Here is a 22,135-nt window from a genome sequence, read left to right on the forward strand (position 1 = left end):
TGTTCCCTCCCATTTCCTTCATTTATCTATCTAAATACTTAAATAAACAACCAAACACTACTATTTTGTCTCTGCAACTTCGCCTAATGAGTGTCCGGCATGAATGCGCACATTTTCAATCAGACTCTCCTTCGCTGTAAATGCTGCAGGTGGCGGCAGAGGGCCACTTGAGCGTCAAGACACAGCCAGTCGAGGTCAACATCAAGATCCTGGAGCCGAACTCGTTCCCGTCGGACGCGGTGGACGGCACGCACCTGTTCCAGACGCACGCCCTCAACATCCTCGAGGGACTGAGGGTCACCATGACCGCCATGCTTCGGCGGATAGCCGAAGGCACATACGGAGGCGAGAGTCGCATCCTGGTCGAGGCCCAGTTTAGGGGCGCCTTCGACTACGACCCGATAGTCTCCAGCCTCCTGGTCGCGACGCAGAACTTGCAGCCGCCTTTCTACTGCCGCCAGAGGACCACGTCGAACCTGTCGCTGGGCACCAACGGCACTGCGGTCAGCGTCGAGTGCGACGGCGGAAAATTCAAGCCGTTTCTCAACTACGGCCTCGCTGCGACGGCCACGGTCGAAGCGGTGTTGTCGGTCATTATCCAGAACGCCCTCCACAACGCGAAGGAGATCGAGGAACGGGCCAGCTGTTACAAGAAGCAGCTGAGCATCAACGGCTCCGTCGACACCGCGACCCTGGCGTCCACCGCCATGGGCCTGTCGCTGTCCTTCTCGATGCTCAAGACGTCTAACATGGCACTCTGGCGGGATCTGAAATTTAACAAGGAGGACCGCGCGGCGCTGCAGCTGTTCTTCCACCGTCACTGCCTCCGCCACTGCGGCAAGACAGGAACGCTCAACGGCGAGCATAAGTGCCACCTTGCTCTGGTCAACATGCGCCAATTCTTCACGGCCTATGGATGCAGAAATGACGCGCCAATGAGACCGACCGTACACTGCGCTATATAGCACTTTCACCTGGTAGTTGACTTTTATGCTGTAAAGGCTACAGTTACGCGACCGATGGATTATTCTGATTGTTTGGAGGTGTAGAGAAATTGAAATCGCGGCTGTCAGAATGCCTACGTGTCGCACTTGCTCGCATGACGCTACAACTTATTCAGCTTTTAATGTTATTGCGTTGCCTTTTTCATGGTGTTACGACATTTCTTATTTTCTTTCAATTGTGCAATATAATCACTGGTTTGCACGAGACAACGTGCAGGGCGGAAGAGCAACGAATAAGTCAAAATGTAGATTTTGTTTATTTATTTTATTTATTTATTTCACACACACACACACACACACACACACACACACACACACACACACACACACACACACACACACACACACACACACACACACATATATATATATATATATATATATATATATATATATATATATATACATACGAGCGAACACAAAATTCTAGTTATACAATGTTAGCTAAGGCGTTCTTGATCAGGTTGTGACTTGTCATGGAGGTTACATGCGGAGGAAAGTGATCCCACTCTTCTGATGTCCGTGGTAAGAATGAATGAAAAAGAAAGCATCAGTTTTGCAAAAAAGAATACGAAATTTTAGTGGATGATCTGAGCGGAATGAAACATGTTGAGGAGGTGATATGAACTCATTGCGGAGATGAGGATGATGAAATATGGCGTGAAAAAGGCTCAAACGAAATAACTTACGACGGGATGCAAAGGATGATAGGTCAAGACTTGATCTCATGAAAGATATGCTTCCTGTGCTGTCGTAGTTATTAAGAATGAATCGTGTAGAGTTATTTTGAACTATTTCTAGTGAACGAATTAGGTTATCATGGCTTGGATCCCAGATGGAGGCGGCATATTCTAGTTTCGACCGAATGAGTGTTTTGTACATGACTAATTTTGAAGATGGAGGTACTTTTGCGAAGTTACGATGGAGGTACCCCAAAATTCGATTAGCGTCGTTAATTATATACGAAATGCGGTCTGCCTAAGAGAGGTTTGATGTTATGTGAATTCCAAGGTATTTATACGAGAACACAGTCTCCAGAGCAGTATTATTGATGTGGCAAATGGACCAGACAGACGATGTTCTAGATATGCACATATCTTTGCATTTCCTTATGTTAAGTTCCATCAACGATATGTTACACCATTTGTTATAGCGCCAAGGTCAGATTGAAGGGCCTTAGTGTCATCAGCGCAGGTTATTTCTCGATAGACAACACAATCATCGGCAAATAAGTTAATGTAATGTGAAGAAACACAGGAAGATAAGTCATTAATGTAAACAAGAAAGAGCAAAGGGCCTAGTACCGTTCCTTGAGGGACCCCAGATCGAACAGCAGTATGCTCTGAATTAACGTTATTTTCAGACACGAACTGGGAACGGTTAGTAAGAAATATTTCTTGCCAAAAGAGTACTTCGGAGTTTATGTTAAGCTGGCGCAGTTTGTAGAGAAGCAGTTTATGACATACCTTGTCAAATATTTAGAAAAGTCTAGAAAAATGCAGTCAATTAGAGAACGATCAAGGACTGCATGAAGTTTGTGAGGAAAAGATATTAGTGGGATTTCGCAAGAGTATGATTTGCGAAAACCATGTTGTGATGATGAAAAAAACGAATTTAATTCGAGAAAGTTAGCAAGGTTTGAAAACAAAATATGCTCAAATATTCTGCAAGGAATGCTGGTGAAGGAAATGGGCCGGTAATTTAATGGTGATTGCTGGTTATCAGACTTGAAAAGTGGAATCACCTTGCCGATCTTCCATTCAACTGGCAGGGATCCCGTGTCCAATGACTGCTGAAATAGCTTGGTTAATATAATGGATGAATACACATTTGTGGCTTTCGAAAACTTTGTGGTAATCCAATCGCAGGCGGGTGAAGAGGAAATATTTAATTTGTTAATTATATTTTCACCACCGCTAAAATTCATTATTATAGGAAACGCAATGGTGTATTCGGAGCATGATAATTCTGGAAGTGAGACATTTACGCCATCAGAAAGGTTGCGCGAGAAAACGGTGTTAAGCACGGATGCACATTTCTCGGGCGAAATGTCACCACCAAAGCTATCGATAAGGGTTACTGTGTTATCAGCTTTGGGATTTACAGAGCGCCAGAACTTTCGCGGATCAGTTATCAGCATGCATGGTAAAGTGTTTTGTTGATAATTCTGCTTCGAGTTTTTAAGGGAGGTCATGTATTCTTCGGAAGCCTGTTTGTACGATTCCCAGCTCATGTTACTAGGACGTAGCCGGGATAATCTATAAAGCCGCCTTTTTTTCGTTTGCTAGCCGCTGAAGGCTAACATTAAACCATGGTGCATTGCGATTTAAAATTAGACGGTGAAGAGGGATGCACTTGTTGGATAATTCAGCGACACTGCTTGGACGCAGGGACCGCATTATCGATCCCTCTTGGACTTCATTAGGTCAGCAAATCTTTTTTCATTCATTTAATCATCCTTATTCACCCCCATCCCATACCCTTGTATGCCCTGATCATTTACCCTCGCATTAAAAAAAAAAATCTGCGACACTAGCTATAAACATGCTCCAGTTGGACTGAACACTACGGTCGCTGAAGTGGTAAAAGAGTATGTCTATAAAAGTGCAGAGCTCAGGGTTAATTGCCTCAAAGTTAGCGTTCTTGTAATCTCTAGTAAACTTATATCTTTTTGATGTTTAAGGTCATGAAGTGTTCATCTGAAAAGTAATGAGTAAATGATAATTTAAGCCATATAAGATGTAACGTTAGAAGTAAAATCGGGTTCAGATGTTAGCAGCAGACGAAGAGTATTCGACACGGATGGCGTTATTCTGGTAGGTTGACGGACTAGCTTGCCGGACAATTCGTCAGACATTACCATCACTTGTGATTTCATTGCACTGACAGCAACATCCTCATCCACTCTATTGTAACCCAACCTTGCCTGGACTCAGTCAAGTTGTAACCACTGAATATGTTTAATGTTCGTGCGTATATTGTGTCGGGCACACACGTCTGAATCATTCATTTCTGATCGTGGCGAATTAGCAGCTAGACTTTGATACTTGTCAGCATTAATTTATTTAATCACGTGTACAGACTTCCTACAGCGCTTAAAATATAGAAGCGAGAAATAGTGGTGGAGATCGAGAGGCGTAGAAGTGTGCTACATACATAGAGCACCGTGTTTCGAGTTAAGTTTACTTTAAATTTACGTTTAAGTTTATTGAAAACGTCTTCATTTAGGTTTTAAACAAGCGCCAAGCGCAACTTTTTTGTTTTTTCTGAGTCATTATTTTTGTTTGGTGTTTTTTCGTTGGTTTTACATGCACATAGGCATGGTGCCGTCACTTCTTGTTCTGTATTAGAAAACGAACAGGCTCCTGCTCACGTTGCGGTTTTGAGGGACCTCGTACTGTTTGCACACGGTGCATGCTTTGCATTTCTAGGTGTTTTTGCCTAGGCGATTGTATGGTTTGTGCACTGTTCAAGCGAACCCCTCAAGTAGCTTTCGTTCGTCTGGACCAACACGACGGTGTACGTGATAACAGCACCCATGATCTGAAAATAGAATGGGGAACACATGTGTCGGAATGTGCGCCATGGTGGCCCCAACCTTCGCCACACTTTCAGCAAATGTGCGAAGCGGGGCTTGCTATCACTCTCGCGTTCGATCTAAAGGCATTTGTCAAATCACAGCCAGTTGTGTATATGCGAAGAAGTGCGATTTTATCGATGTATCCAGCTTAAGACTAAACGTAGAAGACAGATGCACCCGGGCTGCGAAATTAAATTGCGGGGTTCACTATCCCGTAACAGTTCAGAATGCCATAGGGGACACCGTAGCGGAGGGATTCAGGTTCATTTTGAACACTCCGAGTTAACTTGGACCCGAGCCGAGCGGTACACGGGCGTTTTCTCGTTCCGCTCTCGTTGGAATGCATCCGCCGCGACCGAGAATCGAACCCGGGACCTCGTGGCCCAACAGCACGGCGCCATAGCCACCGAGTCACCTCGGCGAGTATACCGTATGGGATATTTCTGAGAGGGAGCATAAAATCAACGCTTCTCAATTAATCTTTGCTGTCCCGCGCGGTGCGTAATACCCCTGTTGCGTTCCGCTGGCAAGCGTCGTGGTGCAGTCGCCCAACGGGGGAGCGGTGCGCGATATGGCTCCGAGGTGCCCTCCAAATGACGTTCGGAGTGCACGCCGCGTCGTTTTGTGGTCGCCTCCGCACGACGGAGATTAGCCACACTGGAGTGCGCCCAACAATAGATAAAGAGGGGTAAAAAAGCAAACAATCAAGCACGAAACATTAAGCAAGTAAAGCAACAGTCTTTTTATGGTTCCATTCATAAATATAAAAAAATAATGTACACTATGGTCGGTACCCTAGTAGCGTACTTATTTTTTCAAGCCGATGAAGTGACGCTAAAGCGGTGACGTAAAACATGTTAAGTAAGCGAGCTGCCGCAGTTCTGTGCGAGTCCACCATAACATTGCGAACAAAGCTTCGAAATGGCAGTAGGTTCGTATCCTTAAGTGGGTGGGTGTGTGTATATATATATATATATATATATATATATATATATATATATATATATATATATATATATATATATATATATATATATATATATATTTCAAGGAAATGTTTCGTAGGCCCAGTGCATAGGTATAGTTCAACGGTTTAATGGTTTAACGGTTCAACGTGCCCTGGCCCCGGCACGTTGAACCACTAAACATGCAATTTTCTTAAGTGTGCCCCTTCGTTTCTTCAACCATATACACACATATATACTGACGCGATGATATCAATGTACGTGCGATTAGATAAACATTCGTTTTAAAACAACGGTGAAACGGTTCCGGGTCATAGCGAGAATACCAGGATTGAAAGCCTTATCGTTTTACGTAAATATTTTAGCTTTTAGCGATACGCAGTACATGCAGGCTCAATTGCAACACATCTCGGTCTTGAGCAGCTTGCTCGAACATGTATGTACTTGACGCGATTAAGGCTTCACATCGAGTCGTCATGTCATTCTTATTTTCGCGCCCTTTGTATGCTTTTGTTTTCCACACCCTTGTTCGATGTCACCCAGACGTCCATTATACGAAATACACCGACCTTTTTCATGCGCTATAATAATTCCCAAAGCGAACTACAAGGAGTCACAGTCGTTACTCACATCGGCAAACGTCGACAGGTCCACCACAAAGAACCCGCAGCCCGTAAACCTGAGGTCGTCGTGCTTCATGCTGTTCAGCATCATCCGCAGCTGCGAATAGGAATGTCTAGTGGCGCCTACTGCTGGAGGTCTCGGTGATCGCATGCCGTGAAAGCACATTTCGCGCTCGTCTGACGCATCTGCCTTATGTGTGACCTTGCGACCAAATCATGCCTTGAATAGGAAGGAAAGCAAGCCGCATTCGCAGTTTGAAGGGACGCCCAAGAAATGTACTTGATCAGTTCAACCTAATGAAGTACTCTTTCAAAACGCTATTAAAAATTAAGTGTGCCCGAGTAGACACTGTCAAATCCGTGACGCCACGGCGAGCTGGTGACGTCTAAGGTGCCGTCCGCCATCTTTTTTGGTTTTTGCGTTTTTTTCTTGCTTGCCCAGCCTCCTCCTAAGGGTGGCTTTTCTGTTTCCTTTCTTTTTTTGTTTCGATAGACAGGTAGTTCAGTCTAAGTCGAGAAAGAACATCTTGACAGTGACCCTTTCATCAGTTGAAATGTTTTTTATACCCCTGTTACACGGGCACTTGCAACGGCCGTTAACGCAAACGGCAGTTGAACGCCGCAACGGCCGTGGGAACGGTGGCGGCTGCGCTCACACGGCACTTTCCATGTTCAGTAGGTGCCCTGCCCTTTCAACGAGTTATCACGTGACTCTTGAACTTTTCACCTCGCCAACTCGAAAAACTTTTGTTTCTGGATCCAATTCGATCCATTGCGTTGCAAAATGGCTGCGTTTGTTGTGGTTTCAACGTGGTGAAGCGTCCCATTTTACGTTCCATCGCTTGTACTAACCGCAGCACCACTGTGCATTTCCTTTTTTCTTTCGTACCGCGAGTGACCATCTGCGCGATTCAGTAGGTGCAGTGTTTAACGTGGTGCAACTTTGCGACGCGCATCCGAGAACAGCCGTGGAATGGCGCTTAGCCGGCCGCTTATGAATGCGACCGTGATCGTCCACCCGATTTGCTTCTCCTGGTTGCGCACTACGAGGCCTTGTCTGCAAAAAGGGCTGAACTGCAAGCTGTGCGCATTAAGAAAGCGTCAATTAAGAAGAAGCGGAAGGCGGCCGAGAAGCGATGCCGCATCCTCGCTGCACTCTCTGTGGTGATGTCTGCCAGGCAAAGGAGTGTGTGGACGCTTTACAGACGACCGTCTTGGTACGACACCACCGTGCCGACGTTGTCGGATCAAGATTTCAAGGCCAACTTTCGCGTGACCCGTTCCACATTTGCCTACATCGTGAGCTCCTGTCCCTCACTAGCACGGGAGGATACGAACATGCGAGCTTGCACACCCCTACACCAGTGCTGCTCGCACCCCTCTCGCTACACAGACTGGCTGAACAGAGCTGGTTGAACAGTGCCGTCATCCTTGTGTACACGGGCGCATTGTGTTTCTGAGCTCGCAGTTCGGCAAAGTGATCCTGCCACAAGTTAAGTAAATGAGTCAGTGACGCTGTCCAGGCAAAGCGTTTTTGCGCCGGCGCGCTCGCCTGCAGCGGGGACACGTTGCTGCTGGGGACTGCCATCTTGCCTTTTTCACGAGAAAACAGACGGAAACGGTGGCAGAACGGAGACCGGCGAGTCAATCGCCGTTGGACTTCCAACGGCGCTGGCGCTGCCGTGTAACTCCGCCTAACGGCCGTTAAGGCGAACTTTAACGGCCGTTCGAGTGCCCGTGTAACAGGGGTATTAAGTGTTTCATTTGAAGCAGCAGAGTTATTGAAGAATATCATTGATGCTCTTGAATGTGTTACTGGGAACGTTCACTGCTCTTGATTATTTAATATAAACCGTTGCTTATCTGTGAGCAGGCAGAATTTAGCTAAGACATTAAAACGACGCAAGCCACAATGAACAAACCTGTGCTAGCAGGTCGTCGGAGTAATCAGCCATTGACACTCCTTGCACTGCGCTCCGCAAATCGATGACCTGAAATATAACAGCGTGTCCATTATGCCACATTTTTCAAGCCAAAAATTAAATGAAACAACTTTTGGTTACTTGACGCCCATGCGCTTATCTGTACACTCCAACATGGTATCCTGTTTATATTTGTAACTGCTAAGGTACGGTTGTAAACTTTGTGGGCTTCAATCTATTTTTTTTTTAAGTTACCCGCCTTGGTTGCTTAGTGATTTTGGCGTTGAACTGCTAAGCACGAGGTCGCGGGATCGAATCCCGGCCACAGCGGCCGCATATCGATGAGGGCGAAATACGAAAACACCCATGTGCTCAGTTTTATGTGCACGATAAAGAACGCCAGGCGGTCAAAATTAATCCGCAGTCCCCCGGCGTGCCTCATAATCAGATTGTGGTTTTGTCGCGTAAAACCCCATTTAAAGAAAAACCTTTTCTTATTTTTGCGATGTTAGGTAATTTCTCTGATCGATGTGCGCATCTCGTGTTCGGAATAGCCGCACAAAGGCTTACGGCTCCCTTCATCCGGTGCGTGGTGACGGTGGGCAGCAGGACGCTGAGCCAGTGCAGCGAGCCGAAGAAGAAGAAGAAGAGTCGGACGCGGAACTCCAGCTCCGGGATGATGGTGTAGTAAGCGGCCGCGCACAGGATGGCCACGCTGTACGCGTAGGCGTACAGCAGGCTCGGACCGAGCAGCGAGCTGGCCAAGTCGACGCAGTTCTTCAGCAGCGCCAACTGGACGCGCATGTGGTCCACCAGCAGCACTTTTCTGCGAACGCGCGCTCCGCATAATTAACGTGCTTCTGCCACCGCGTCGTCGTAGCTGGTTTTCTTAGCTCTCCCCGCCTTGCAGACTTGCCGGGCGTACTCGCTCTGCTGTGAAACGTCTTGCACAGGAGGAACAAGTTTGTGGCATTTGATCAACCACTTCACTCTAAATAGATTCTAAGATACGCATTGGGTCGACGTAATTTCTTTTTCTGTAAAATTCGGGGCCTTTGGCCGATGTGTTGATGACCGAGCGGCAGTGCATGAACTTTCTGTTACGAATACATTATTGTTATTCTTAACTTTCTGTTAAGAATACGGTACATTGCAAATCATGCGAGGCCAGATTCACCAGTATGAGCGTAATGGGCAGAAGTAACGAGGTGCTTCCACGATAAATGTTGGAGGCATAATACATGAAAAGAAAGAAAGATACCTGTGTTAGCGATACGTCTGTGGTGGTGTGCGATTCTGTGTTTGAATTCTTTAGATGCTTTTTTAAACTAGCACGTGTATTGTTATTGACCGATCTGTATGACGCGCAGAAACTTGCCGCGCATGTGTGGCTGGCTACATGTGACGCTGTTTTCTCAGAATAAAGGTAGTTGGCGCCAATTCCTTTCGCCTGTCTTATCCTTGGTGTTTTGCGTCTTTTTCGGTGTATAAAGCACGCACCAGCCAGCCCAACAACAAGCTTTATTCTGATACTCCCAATGCGCATTAAAAGTCTGGCAGTAGAACTTATCTTACGGCGACTGTGGGCATCAGTGCGATTATATATATAACATTCAAGCAATGTATCGGCGCACTGCATTGCTGATGACATGTTTACTTGAGCCTGTAAAGCAGGCTGAGAATGCTAATCGCATTAATGCACCCACTCGCCACAGCGCCACCACAGACCACAGCGCCTACACCGGGGGGCCCCAAACTGCGGCCCGCGGCTGGATCCGGCCCGAAGAGACCTCCGGACCGGCCCCCGCGGTGGTCCTTCCGATGGCGGCCGGACCGTAGGCAGGCCGTTATTCTTCGCAAAGCCCCCACTCTTCTCCATAAAACCTTGGGCTATGGGGCTTCTTCCCGAGAGCCGGCTTCACTGCAGTTACACGATCAAGCCGCCTCGCCTGAGGCAGCGCCGACGCATCCGCAGGCGCCTCGCGGCCAACGAGGTATCTCCTCGAAACGGGGAGAGGAAAGACTTCACTGATCGGGGACCAATCGTCGCCTGCTCGAGTTTATGCTACGACTGCTTTTCCCTCCGCGTGGCCGTCGCGTGCCGGCCTTCGACGCGTTCGTCGTCGCGCGTTCAGGTGCTGCGGTCGACGGTGGGGCTTTGTCGCCCTGATCCATCCCCTGTACAAGACGTCAGTAAAAAGACAAGTGCGGCAAGCTTTCCGAGACGTTAGTCACAAAATCTTAGTAGTTCGCGCTCGCAAGCATGCAAAATAGAAACGATAATGCTCCTTTTCACACATCTGGTGCAACGCTATGGAGGCTAGATAGGCTTTGGCTGTGGCTGCGTTCGCGCCTAGAAACAGTTCGGCATTTTCTGACCAATATTTGCGAAAATGTCCTTCACAGTATAGGCTCAGTTACGAATGAAAAGGAAAATATCTTAGAAATAAATAAACCACGTACTTATGCGGCTACTAACACGTTGTCTTATATCACTTTGCTGTTCGTTGTTTTTTTATTTTTAGCGTTATTTATTTGAAACCCGCCGCGCAAATGCTGCTGGCCCGCAGTGAAGTTCTTATGAAAGAACGCCCGCGGAGTGATTCATTCTGGTAACCGAACTTCTTGCCTAGCCTTCACAGCGTTACACCTAGTGTATGAAGCCGAGTACAGAACGATTACTCGACAAAAGCTTGTTTTTTACTCGTCCTGAAACAATAACATAAAAACATGCACGGAAACATCGCTAAAGCCTTAAGTACAAGAATTTCAAAGTATGCTGGTGCATTCCATAAATTTCTGCGATATACGGACATTAACAGGTAATTTAGCGGTAGCAGAAAACTATTCGCTTAGTTTCACGATCGTCATCGATGGTTTCTTTACATAAGTTTTCGTCTGTTGCGAACACATTTATTGCCGTTGAAGACGCCCTAATGTGCATTATAAAGGATGCGGTCATATTCCGTATTTCTTGTCGGTAAAAGTTCCAAAATGAAATCGATCGCCAGCAAGTTGTGTTCGTCATTTTCTAGCTAACAACAATAAACGGCTAAATTGTTAATTATAATGAGGTTTGAGAATTCTGATTACAAGTTCTCTCTTTTTGCCACTTCGCGGTTTTTCCGAGCGAGCGTGCGCGCGCCTTCGTCGCTGGCATTTGGCGGTAAAAACAAAGTTCTATAATAACTGTAAAAATGCTTATTTCGCTCCTTTTCTCGTGCTTATGCCAGAAGGTCAGCACTGCTAGTTAAGATTAGCAGTTCTTTGAATAAAGCAGGTCGCTTAATTGGAGCAAAATACTAATTTACCCATTTTATTTGTGTCTTTATTGTCCGGTCCTATGGCCAGAAGGCTTCGAGACCTTGGTCAGGTAAAGAGCATGAAACCTTCGAGATGAAACCTTCGAATGTCACAGTGAATAAAAGTTCACCAAACGTGTCCTGCCAACCGAAGCCTGCTTTGGCGCCGACCTTCGTTCTTTTTCGCTGCCGCCGCTGGCACTGCAGTTCGGGATAGCCGACTCCCGAGAATGAACTTATAGCGGCAGCAAGCATCTTTGTCGCAACAGAATTGCGCAGACGCTCGAGTCTACACGAGGCAGGTGCTGCTGGCACGCGTCGGCACGGGCTGTCGTTCGGATCTCTCTCTCTCTCTCGGAAGGCCGACGCTTCACCGGCCACAAACCGTGCGGCCAAACGGAATCTGCTGAACTTTCAGCGTCGGCTAAAACAGCGCACGTCCTCACTTTTATCACTGGGACGCGTAACTTCCTCTTTCGTTTCGCGAGCGGGATCAACGTTTCAGGGACCAGAGCCGCAGCAAGCTAAATGTGAGCGGACGGCAATTGAATTAAAAGCAGCGAGATGAAAACGTATGCACGATAGGAGACACAGACGTTGGTGAGCTGGGTACAAATGTCCACCTGCTTCAGTTTTCACGTTTCCCTCACTGCCCCGTCTTTCATGCTGCCTAATAATCGCAAAAGCCCAAACTCGATTCATTTCGAAGCCAGTCGGTCTCGCGAGCTCTCTGAGTCACCGCTGTAAGTTCGCGTTCAAACTTCTAGGCACGACGTCCTGCAGTACCGATTCCTTTGTCACTGTTTGAACGGCACACAGAAGCGCCGTTTGGCGCTGTGCGTGCATTTGATTTTGTCGCAAGCCCCGTTAAGCTTTACGCGTTTCCCTAAACTGGGTTTTTTCGCATTATGCGCAACTACAGTGCTGCATTTTGTGAAGTAAGAAGCGCGCAAGACTGGCATGGCAATGATCGACCATGTTCTCCTTACCAATAAGACGTTCTGCAGATTTTCAGTCGATCTGTTATTGTATCTTTTTTCGGTTGAAGTGTTTTTAATCAAGTAAGGTCGACACCACGTCACTGCACGCCTCCAGCAGCGCCGGCATACTTGGCATACGGTCCCTTTGTCGCAGTAATGTATAGCAACAGTGAAGCTTCTGTCGTGGGTTAACATATTGCTTTCAACAAGTGCGGGCAAAGTGCGTGCAATCCTAGCATGCGTGTCAGACAGAATAAAAAGCATTTGATGAAGACTGAAATGAGCGAATACGTTTCTGCGCTGTCCTGAACGTACATTTACGAGCGCCGATTGGCCTAAGATTAGTTTGTTCTGCACGGAACATTGCGCACCACCGTGTGTGCCGTCAAATTACTTGTTCAAACACAAAAGTCCACCTGCTTTCCGGAGTGCTCCTCGATCGCAGGCACTGGTCCAGGTTCCTGTAGATGCAGCCCAGGTAGAGCGCGACGGCCCTGGAGATGTACATGAGCAGGAGCCGAGTGCTGAGGCACATGGAGGACAGGTACACGACACCCACGAACCCATTGCTGACGGCTAGGTTCATGACAAGCGGGTCCAGCTGGCGACCATCTTCTGCCAGCAGCACCGTGCCGAAGTGGGAGTGGACGTTCAGGGCCACGTTCAGGATGATGGCGGCAACCTGCGTGGGACACGCTTGAAAAGACTGCTCCGCTCTTGGTCCACTGACAGCGGAATCATTAATGCGAACGCACTGTATGGCTCGCGGGAAATCCGGCGTTGGCGTGACCACGCCGTTGTCCGAAAAGGCTACGGTCCCACCGACCCTTGGCGTTAATTAAGGTGAATTAAGGCAAAGTTAAGTAAGATAGAGTTAATTAAGGCACTCGAACCCACAACCTTTGGGATTAAGGCGCAGTTCTTTAGGGCGCTCCAACCCACGACCTTCGGTGGGAGTCGAATCCACGACCTTTGGTGTTAATTAAGGTGTTAAGGCACAGTTATTTAGGTAGAGCTAGTTAAGACACTCGCACCCACGACCCTGCGCTGTGCGCACCTTGTGGCAAACACCGTTGGTCACGTCGCGGCACTTCTCCTGGCGCGGCCGCAATGCTTTCGCATTCATCCACGTAAGTTCCCCTTGAATATTTGTCTTTCACTTTTGTACTTTGATGAGTCTGTATATATCTGATAATCACGGAGTAAAACCGTAAGTGCTCCAATGTGACTGATAGCATAATTAATTAGGATCGATTTTAACGTCACTTAGACTGCCCACCCGAAGCCATAATAGTGGGCCCAACAATTTGAGGAGCACGCTTGTGCAATTGCCAGTTGCTGAACATCCCTGCTAATTGCGAGCGTGTCGTCGGCCTCAGAATCGTGGTCGTCGTCATCCTGGGTAAAGTGAGGCCGATAACTGCGTGCCAGTCGGAACCACTGCCGCAGTACACACGTAGCGAACCGTTTTCAGTTGGGGCCCCTCACTGCAGCGGGTTCGAAATTGACAGCACTGCAAGTAGAACATGAAAACGTATGCACTGGCAGCCATAAAAAAGTGAGCACAAAAGAAATAACAAAATGATGCGGGCAAATTGTGTTGCTCTTCCTTGGTGTCCTTTTATTCCGAGCCTTGCTGAAAGGGAAGTCAACCAACTGTTGTCGGTGTTCCGCGGGAGGAAACGAACGATTCGCCTGCTGCGGTGCCATCTTTTTGCTACGATGGAGACAGCTGCAACCCGCGCACCGATGCCTCGTCATGCCGGTATGTTCAGACTGCTGCTACACACGGTGTGATTTCGCTGCTATCGTTCGTATACCACTCATGGCCACTGGCCGTAGCTGCTTAGTGGTTTTGGCGTCACGCTGATTAGCACAAGGTCACGGGGTCGAATCCCGGCCGCTGCGGCCGCATTTCCATGGGGACGAAATGCAAACGCCTGTGCACGAGATACTGGCTGTTCGTTAAAGAACTCCAGGTGGCCCAATTTAATCTAGAGTCCCCGACTACGGCGCGCCTCATAATCAGATCGTGGTTTTGGCACGTAGCACCCCATAAATATTGATATTATGCCTGGCCATCCTACTTGCCGCATGTGCGCAGTACAGATATGAAACGGGCGCGCGAGCGACCGTGCGCAGCGCAGACTCTGGCCAGATTCAGCGTCACTGCATGCATGCATGCACGGTCGCAAAAGTTCGTATCGTCATCAGGAAGTACAAGATGAACTCATTTGCACGACGCTCCTTAGTTTTGCACGAACATTGTCAATAAAAGCATTTCACAGCTAGCGACTAGCAGTTCACAAAGGCGCGTCGTCCACTGGCGCGCGGCTCCGATGACACCCGCCCATGAATCCAGTGGCCACCGCAGCCGATGGCGCTTGCGACCCGGCCGGAGCTTATAAGTAGAGTACTTATTTTAGAGCACAGCTATTGTAGGCGCCCTGAGCGTCGGTGTCGGCTTCCCTCGTAACCGAGCGAACGAGCTCAGCGAAGGATGAAAGACTGAGCGTGGAGCGCAGCGGGAATGAAAGACGGCGATAGCGAAGAGAGCGCGAGGAGGAAAGCGGAAGAGGTGACATACCCGTGATATTTTGGTGTAGGTGCGGGATATAAAACTATTTACACGGTGTATTTACAAGAGATACATAAACATCAGCTGAGAATCCCGAGAGATGATGATGATGATGATGGCCTCATGTTATGGCTCATACCCACACTGGGGGATTGGCCAAGAATTGGGTGCTGAAACGTTCACCTATTCTTTTGAAGTGCCACTTATTCGATGAGAAAAAAAAATTTAACGAAAGAGAGATAAGAAAACATACAAAAACAAACAAAATGCAAGAGAAAGTGAAAAAGTTATTCGTTTTGTTGACTGGATGTAACTGCAAACGGCATCAAAAACGTCCCTGTGGCTGCCCCCTATAACTGACGCACCGAAAGATAGTATAATTTCTGGTGATAACATTAACCCTAATTTTGCGAACGGAAGTTCTAGATGTCTTCTTCTTAACAATTTGTATCTTCGACATACCAAAAAATAATGATCTAGTGATTCTGTTTCTTGGCAGTATGGACACAGAGGTGACAGCGTCAGACCAGTCCTGTGTAAATATAGGTTTAATGGAGGGACACGGCAGCGTAATCTCGTGATTGCTACTTCTGATTGTCTTGATGGACACCACTGGATTTTCCACGGAAATTTGAGGTGCTGATATTCTGTCCATGTTGTTATTGATTCACTGATATCTCTATGAAATGAATATTTTCTATATCTAATTGCTGTTATGTGAGCCGAGGCTGTTGCCACTTCGTCGTCTTCACCGTCGTCGACATTGTCCTCTTTTCCCACCGTAACAGTATTACGCGTTTAGTGGCTGCTTGGGCTCTCTTTGACGTTCGCCAGCTCCACGACTATTATTGGCTTCAGAGATCGGGATACTTGTGCACAGCACCACGGGACGCTGCTTCCTCGCTTCCATCTAGGGCTGGTCGTCTGCTCGCACGAGGCACACGGTACGATCTGTCCACGGATCGGGCGTGCGACTTGTGGCTACTACGACGTCCAACTATTTCCAAGTTCCAACAGGATGTAGCGTTAGTAGATCGGACGCCGTACCCGTGACGATATAAATATATTGTTACGGGTACGGCGATGTCGCGAGGTGCTGCCAACTCAAATCAGCCGCTCCACTGCTGCGCAACCGTTTTCGTGCCGCAGCGGCAACGTGTGGCGCCGCAGTCGTTATCGAGGAAGCACCATGGAGGTCGTAGCGCAATGTGGTACCGGCGCTGTAAGGTCAGTGCATGCAGCATACACGAACACGCCTTGGACGTAGCGTGCAGTGTGGAAGTGCAATGTTCGGATATAATGAAGCGAACAAAGAGACTTGGGTATCGCGAGGAAATTTCACCAGACATAGGCAAGTGTTTGCAAAGTCTTGGGTATGGAAGATTATCTAAGGAATGAGAGAGGTCATCTTGAGGCAGACAGCTCTACCCTAGCTGCTGCTATGCGCCGGGATCAAAGAAATGGAAAACAAAGAGGGCTGTGAGTGATGATGATGATGATGTGTAGAGAAGGTGTCAGTAAAAATTCTATAAGATGAACTTTCACAACCGCGAGTCGAAACCGTACTGTGCAGGAATGCAAGTAATGTGCAAATTGCTCTGAAATTGCATTTGCTGTCTGGTCAAGGTTCCAGTATTGCGTCTTCCGTAAAATACCAATCGGTGATATAGGATAGAGAATCAGCCAGCGTATTCTGTTCACGTGCACTGGGGGATAGTGGGGGCGATGGCAAGCCTTTCTTAGAGGCAGGAATTGTCCAAATTTGCATACATCTGCGAATGTTCCTTTATTTTCCTTTCACGCGCGGTCAAGTGCCAACATCAGCGCCTTACCTGGAAGGTCACCATGGCCCATGCGAAGCGGACTGTCTGTCGCTGCACGTAGGGAGGCACAGCAGTATGTAGCTCGATGAACCCACAGATTCGCAAGAGCTCGACAAACTTGGGCGCCTGGACCAAGAGGAGCACGTTGTTGAGCGCAGCCTCCACGATGAGCGCCGCCATGAAGGCGATGAAGATGGTCTTATTCAGCCGGTCCGTGTCCTTCATGGCGTGTTTGTGCCGCTCCGAGTCCACGAACAAGGTCAGGCCGACCGCTGCGTTCGAGAACATCGCGCATACCCATCTCGTGGTGTTCTATTAGTTTAGAGAAACGCACGTCTGAACACAGCCATCGAAACATCAGGACGGCGGTGCACTGAGATAGTTATGAGGTGAAACTTCGATAAAACATTTATCTTTTAGGGCCTTTCAATCCCTCATACCCTCCCCCATGCAGAGTAGTATATGTAGGACACTGTACGCATGTCGGCAGAATCGTTTCATTAGAGCTGTCTCTCTCTCTCTCTGCTCTTGAAAAATACACGGAAAGGATACTCTGCCACGTTCTTATGCCACGTACATATGTAGAAATAGGAAAAAATAATAGATATTCTGGCGTTACTTAAACTAGTCACTTGAATTTCACTGCAGATATCTGAAAGTCATTCCTCCGCGCTACAGAAATAGCGTATTTTACAGCGAAGCTATTAAGAGCTACTTTCCCCACTATCGTGTCCGTGTGTAGAAAAAAAAAAAAAAAACTCGAAGATAGTGCAATGCCGGGCTGACCCGCGGCGAAGGTGACGCAAGCGTTGAGCACTCCCTTTACATGAGCCAATACCGGAGATGGTAGTTTAGAACTTCTTGCTGGACTAGTTGGGGCATTGCTTTGAAGAACCAAGTTGCGCATTCAAAAAATACGACCACAGGAAAAGGCGACGGAGACGGAAAGAGCGCTCTTTCCGTCTCCGTCGCCTTTTCCTGTGGTTGTATTTTTTTAATGCGCAACTTGGTTCTTCAAAATTCGAATATGGTTCAATACTGGGCCGACCCACGGTGGAGGAGAAGCAGGCTTTAAGCACTCCCCATACGTGGGCCGATCCCGAAGATAGTGAAATGCCGGGCCGATCCGCGGCGGAGGTGCAGTTCGCCATTAAGGGTCACACACACACAGCTTCGTTGGTCATCCTTCTTCACGGAGTGGAATGGAACTGAGCTTTTTAGAAAAGGAAGTTAAGTCAGGTTATACAGTTCAAGGTAAACTACAAGCTTCAATGATAATGCAATTATTAGTCTGAAGTAAGAGTACGTGTATGTAGTACGGGAGCTTTGCGTGAAAACACAGATTCACCGCTTAGGAATGGTACCGAGGAGAGCGGTTTGGAACATATTTAACAAATACAAAAGGATAGCCTCACCAACTTACAAATAGTATACCTACACGAGTGCCACGCTGCAAAAAAAATGGGCCGTGTGGTATATTTGCGAAGTATTTTGCTTGGATTAATCACTGTAAGCACACCTTTGTCTAAAGAACCCCTGACAACACGAACGGTCACCACACTCACAAACACACTACGAGAAAGTTGTACAATAAAAGCAGCTTAGAAACAGTTTTTTCCCCGTTTACAGTCTCAGCGCACTGGAACTCTCTCGCTGAGCATGTATTTCAGCCTGGTAGCTTTCATGAAGTTGTTCAATAGTATTTACCACACAAAATATTTTTATCACGTTATTTTTACAGCTCTACTTACTGCTGTACTGAGTATTGCTAAATGGTTTTGATTCTCCAAGTGCGTGCATACTTTGTGTATTATATGTATGTTTTCTTTGTTTTTACGACGCCTCGTTAAGCCACAGAAGACTTGCAAAAAACAAATAAACAAATAATAAAGTTGAGTGTGACTTACGTATTTAAAGTCATACGTTCAATGTTGTAGTCGCTGTTAGAAGCAACTTTCTTATTTCGGCGCTTTATTTTTTACGCACGCGCTGCCAACGTGCACGTCTTCGCCGTCTACGGATTCGCGAAGCGGCACGTGACGCCGCTGCCGTGCTCTTCGCGGTCTTCGCGTGCGAGTCTGGTGTGTGCGCGCTTGGGTGGGGTTTTTCTTTTTCGTCTTCAGCGACAGCCACAGCGAAGGCGTTGCTGTTACAACTCGGTTCAGGAACCGCAAGTGGTCGATCCTGCTGAAGGAAGTGGTCGCGAGCAACCTATCAGTCGATTATTCTCAAAGCCCCCATCTTCTCATTGCTTAGGCAAAATGTAAACCAGTTGACTACTTGCCTAAAAGCATTTATGCCTTTCACATGCATTTTGACACATCTGGTAAGCCCAAAACAAAAATTTTTCTTTAATGTATCGCAGCACAGCAAACAAAAATGACAGAACGCATGTGCTGTACTTCCAACTGATTTTTATTACATATACACGCATATATTATGCACACATGTATGAAAAAGAAAGATTATCTTACACCATGATTTTACTTAGAATCAACAGCAAAACAGAAGAATTACATGAGTGAAATTGTGTATTGTAAATCTAACATGTTTAAAGAGGGAAAGAACCGCGACTTGAGACGGGACGTGAGACGAAGTAGTACGCAGGACGAGCGGTAACTAGCGACTGAGGTTTACTACCATGAAACACACAGCAGCAAAAGCACGCATCATATCAAGGCACGCTGCGCGCTGATGCGTCCTTTTGCCGCTATGTGTTTCATGGTAGTAAACCTCAGTCGCTAGTTACCGCTCGTCCTGCCTACTACTTCGTCTCACGTCCCGTCTCAAGTCGCGGTTCTTTCCCTCTTTAAGCTTGTTGGACCAACTGGCCCAAAGTTCCCCCCTCTTAAACCTAACAATTTTGCGCAGACGTGTATTTGCTTATTTCACTTGTTTCAAAATACTGTGAGCCCATTGCGGGCGTTTACAGGCTGAAAAAAGGAACGCAAACTGCGTAACTACAGAAGACATGAAATGTTTCGTAATACGGAAATCAATGATGCATTAAAACAGATATAATTTCACAAGAACACATCAGACAAGCAGCAGTTGCTGATTTCTCGTAGAGGCGACAACGAAATCCGTAGCGGCCTAAATGTCTGAGTTAAGATTGTTCCACTACAAAATTATTTTAATTAAAGAGAGTGTTTAAATTATTAACTTTGGTTGATTAGGGCATAAAAAATATCAGCATAACTTGTACACAGAGAAATACTGGCAGGGGGTCATAAGTGCACGCTGGGGGATATCTTTCGTGCGATCGGTGCAAAAATTATTAATCTCGAAGTTTCTCCGCGAGTTTCAAGATACGGCAGGTGCGCTCTCGTAAGTAACACGGATTAAATATCGCTTGGAAGTGCCGTGCACGTGTTTTGTCCCTTTCTGTTTGCCGACATGCAAATGAAATGGCAGTGCTACGAGAGCTCGTCCAGACCACGTCAAACGCTTCTCGTCGTCGTGCGGGCTTACTCAAGTGGTAGCACCACACGCAGAGCGGGTAGAGCAGGTAGAGGCTCGCCCTCTTGGCCCGCACGCGCTGCGGGTCGGCCGAGGCCAGGTTCTCGAGGAAGCAGCAGCCCAGGAGCCGCTGTGCGCGGCCGATGACGCGGAATCCGGCGTAGAAGGGCCGGCACTCGTTGCGCAGCAGCTCCCGCGCCAGCAGCGCCTTGCTGGCCGCGGGGCTTCGCTGCTGGGCCGCGGGCGCCACTCGGAGCATTTTGGTGTCCCCAGCCTCTGGTCGCTCAAGGGGAACGGCGCGAAAGGTTGGTTTCTTCTTTCCCGACTATTGCGTTCGTTTGACTCGTGAAGAGAACGAAAGAAAGAAAACAGGCAAGGAGATTAAACAACAAGACATTTGGCTTGGCACTCTTCGCCGGAAGTGTAGAGCGATCGGGAAAAGATAGCGAGACAAGAAAACAAGCACACGATACCTGCCGGTCCCGATCATCGCACACGATAACGGCACAGGATCACGAGTAGAACAACGAACAGCAATTAGGGCTGAAACGTTGGTGCAGTTTTTGCCCTTAAGAACTGTAACGGTGGCTTCGTCACCATCTAGTTCTGCGCCATTTCGAAATAGTTTGTTCTGGTAACGGTTTGCGATAAATGTTTAGCTCCGATACATCAGTATCATCATCATCATCATCATCATCATCATCATCATCATCATCATCATCATCATCATCATCATCATCAGCCTGGTTACGCCCACTGCAGGGCAAAGGCCTCTCCCATACTTCTCCAACAACCCCGGTCATGTACTAATTGTGGCCATGCCGTCCCTGCTAACTTCTTAATCTCATCCACCCACCTAACTTTCTGCCGCCCCCTGCTACGCTTCCCTTCCCTTGGGATCCAGTCCGTAACCCTTAATGACCATCGGTTATCTCCCCTCCTCATTACATGTCCTGCCCATGCCCATTTCTTTTTCTTGATTTCAACTAAGATGTCATTAACTCGCGTTTGTTCCCTCACCCAATCTGCTCTTTTCTTATCCCTTAACGATACACCTATCATTCTTCTTTCCATAGCTCGCTGTGTCGTCCTCAATTTGAGTAGAACCCTTTTCGTAAGCCTCCAGGTTTCTGCCCCGTAGGTGAGTACTGGTAAGACACAGCTATTATATACTTTTCTCTTGAGGGATAACGGCAACCTGCTGTTCATGATTTGGGACTCCCTGCCAAACGCACTCCAGCCCATTCTTATTCTTCTGATTATTTCCGTCTCATGATCCGGATCCGCCGTCACTACCTGCCCTAAGTAGATGTATTCCCTTACGACTTCCAGTGCCTCGCTGCCTATTGTAAATTGCTGTCCTCTCCCGAGACTGTTAAGCATTACTTTAGTTTTCTGCATATTAATTTTTAGACCCACTCTTCTGCTTTGCCTCTCCAGGTCAGTGAGCATGCATTGCAATTGGTCCCCTGAGTTACTAAGCAAGGCAATATCATCAGCGAATCGCAAGTTACTAAGCTATTCTCCATTAACTTTTATCCCCAATTCTTCCCAATCCAGGTCTCTGAATACCTCCTGTAAACACGCTGTGAATAGCATTGGAGATTTCGTATCTCCCTGCCTGACGCCTTTCTTTATTGGGATTTTGTTGCTTGCTTTATGGAGGACTACGGTGGCTGTGGAGCCGCTATAGATATCTTCCAGTATTTTTACATATAGCTCATCTACACCCTGATTCCGTAATGCCTTCATGACTGCTGAGGTTTCGACTGAATCAAACGCTTTCTCGTAATCAATGAAAGCTATATATGAGGGTTGGTTATATTCTGCACATTTCTCTATCACTTGATTGATAGTTTGAATATGGTCTATTGTTGGGTAGCCTTTACGGAATGCTGC

At 47.3% G+C, this 22,135-nt stretch overlaps 1 protein-coding gene across 1 annotated transcript; it reads right to left on the bottom strand.

The window, feature by feature from the left end:
* Window positions 1-4,014: 4,014 nt before the first annotated feature.
* On the bottom strand, window positions 4,015-20,435 carry Gr68a (Gustatory receptor 68a). The gene is made up of 7 exons (XM_075673718.1): window positions 20,249-20,435; window positions 16,787-17,049; window positions 12,793-13,058; window positions 8,665-8,920; window positions 8,095-8,163; window positions 6,180-6,269; window positions 4,015-4,547 (listed from the first exon to the last, which is right to left on the bottom strand). The coding sequence occupies exons 2-7, from the start codon at window positions 17,000-17,002 to the stop codon at window positions 4,446-4,448; spliced, it is 999 nt and encodes a 332-aa protein (XP_075529833.1). The 5' UTR covers window positions 17,003-17,049; window positions 20,249-20,435; the 3' UTR covers window positions 4,015-4,445.
* Between the last annotated feature and the right edge of the window lie 1,700 nt (window positions 20,436-22,135).

The sequence above is a fragment of the Dermacentor variabilis genome, chromosome 11, assembly GCF_050947875.1.
Source record: "Dermacentor variabilis isolate Ectoservices chromosome 11, ASM5094787v1, whole genome shotgun sequence".
Classification (NCBI taxonomy): Eukaryota; Metazoa; Arthropoda; class Arachnida; order Ixodida; family Ixodidae; genus Dermacentor; species Dermacentor variabilis.

What these genes read in the sequence shown, in the direction of transcription:
- Gr68a (XM_075673718.1), bottom strand. Translation starts at nt 17,002, where the DNA reads ATGAAGGACACGGACCGGCTGAATAAGACCATCTTCATCGCCTTCATG. An exon ending in CGCACCGGATGAAGGGAGCC is followed by an intron (nt 8,164 to 8,664) that starts GTAAGCCTTTGT and finishes GTTATATTTCAG; the next exon opens with GTCATCGATTTGCGGAGCGC. An exon ending in CCGACGACCTGCTAGCACAG is followed by an intron (nt 6,270 to 8,094) that starts GTTTGTTCATTG and finishes TCCTATTCGCAG; the next exon opens with CTGCGGATGATGCTGAACAG.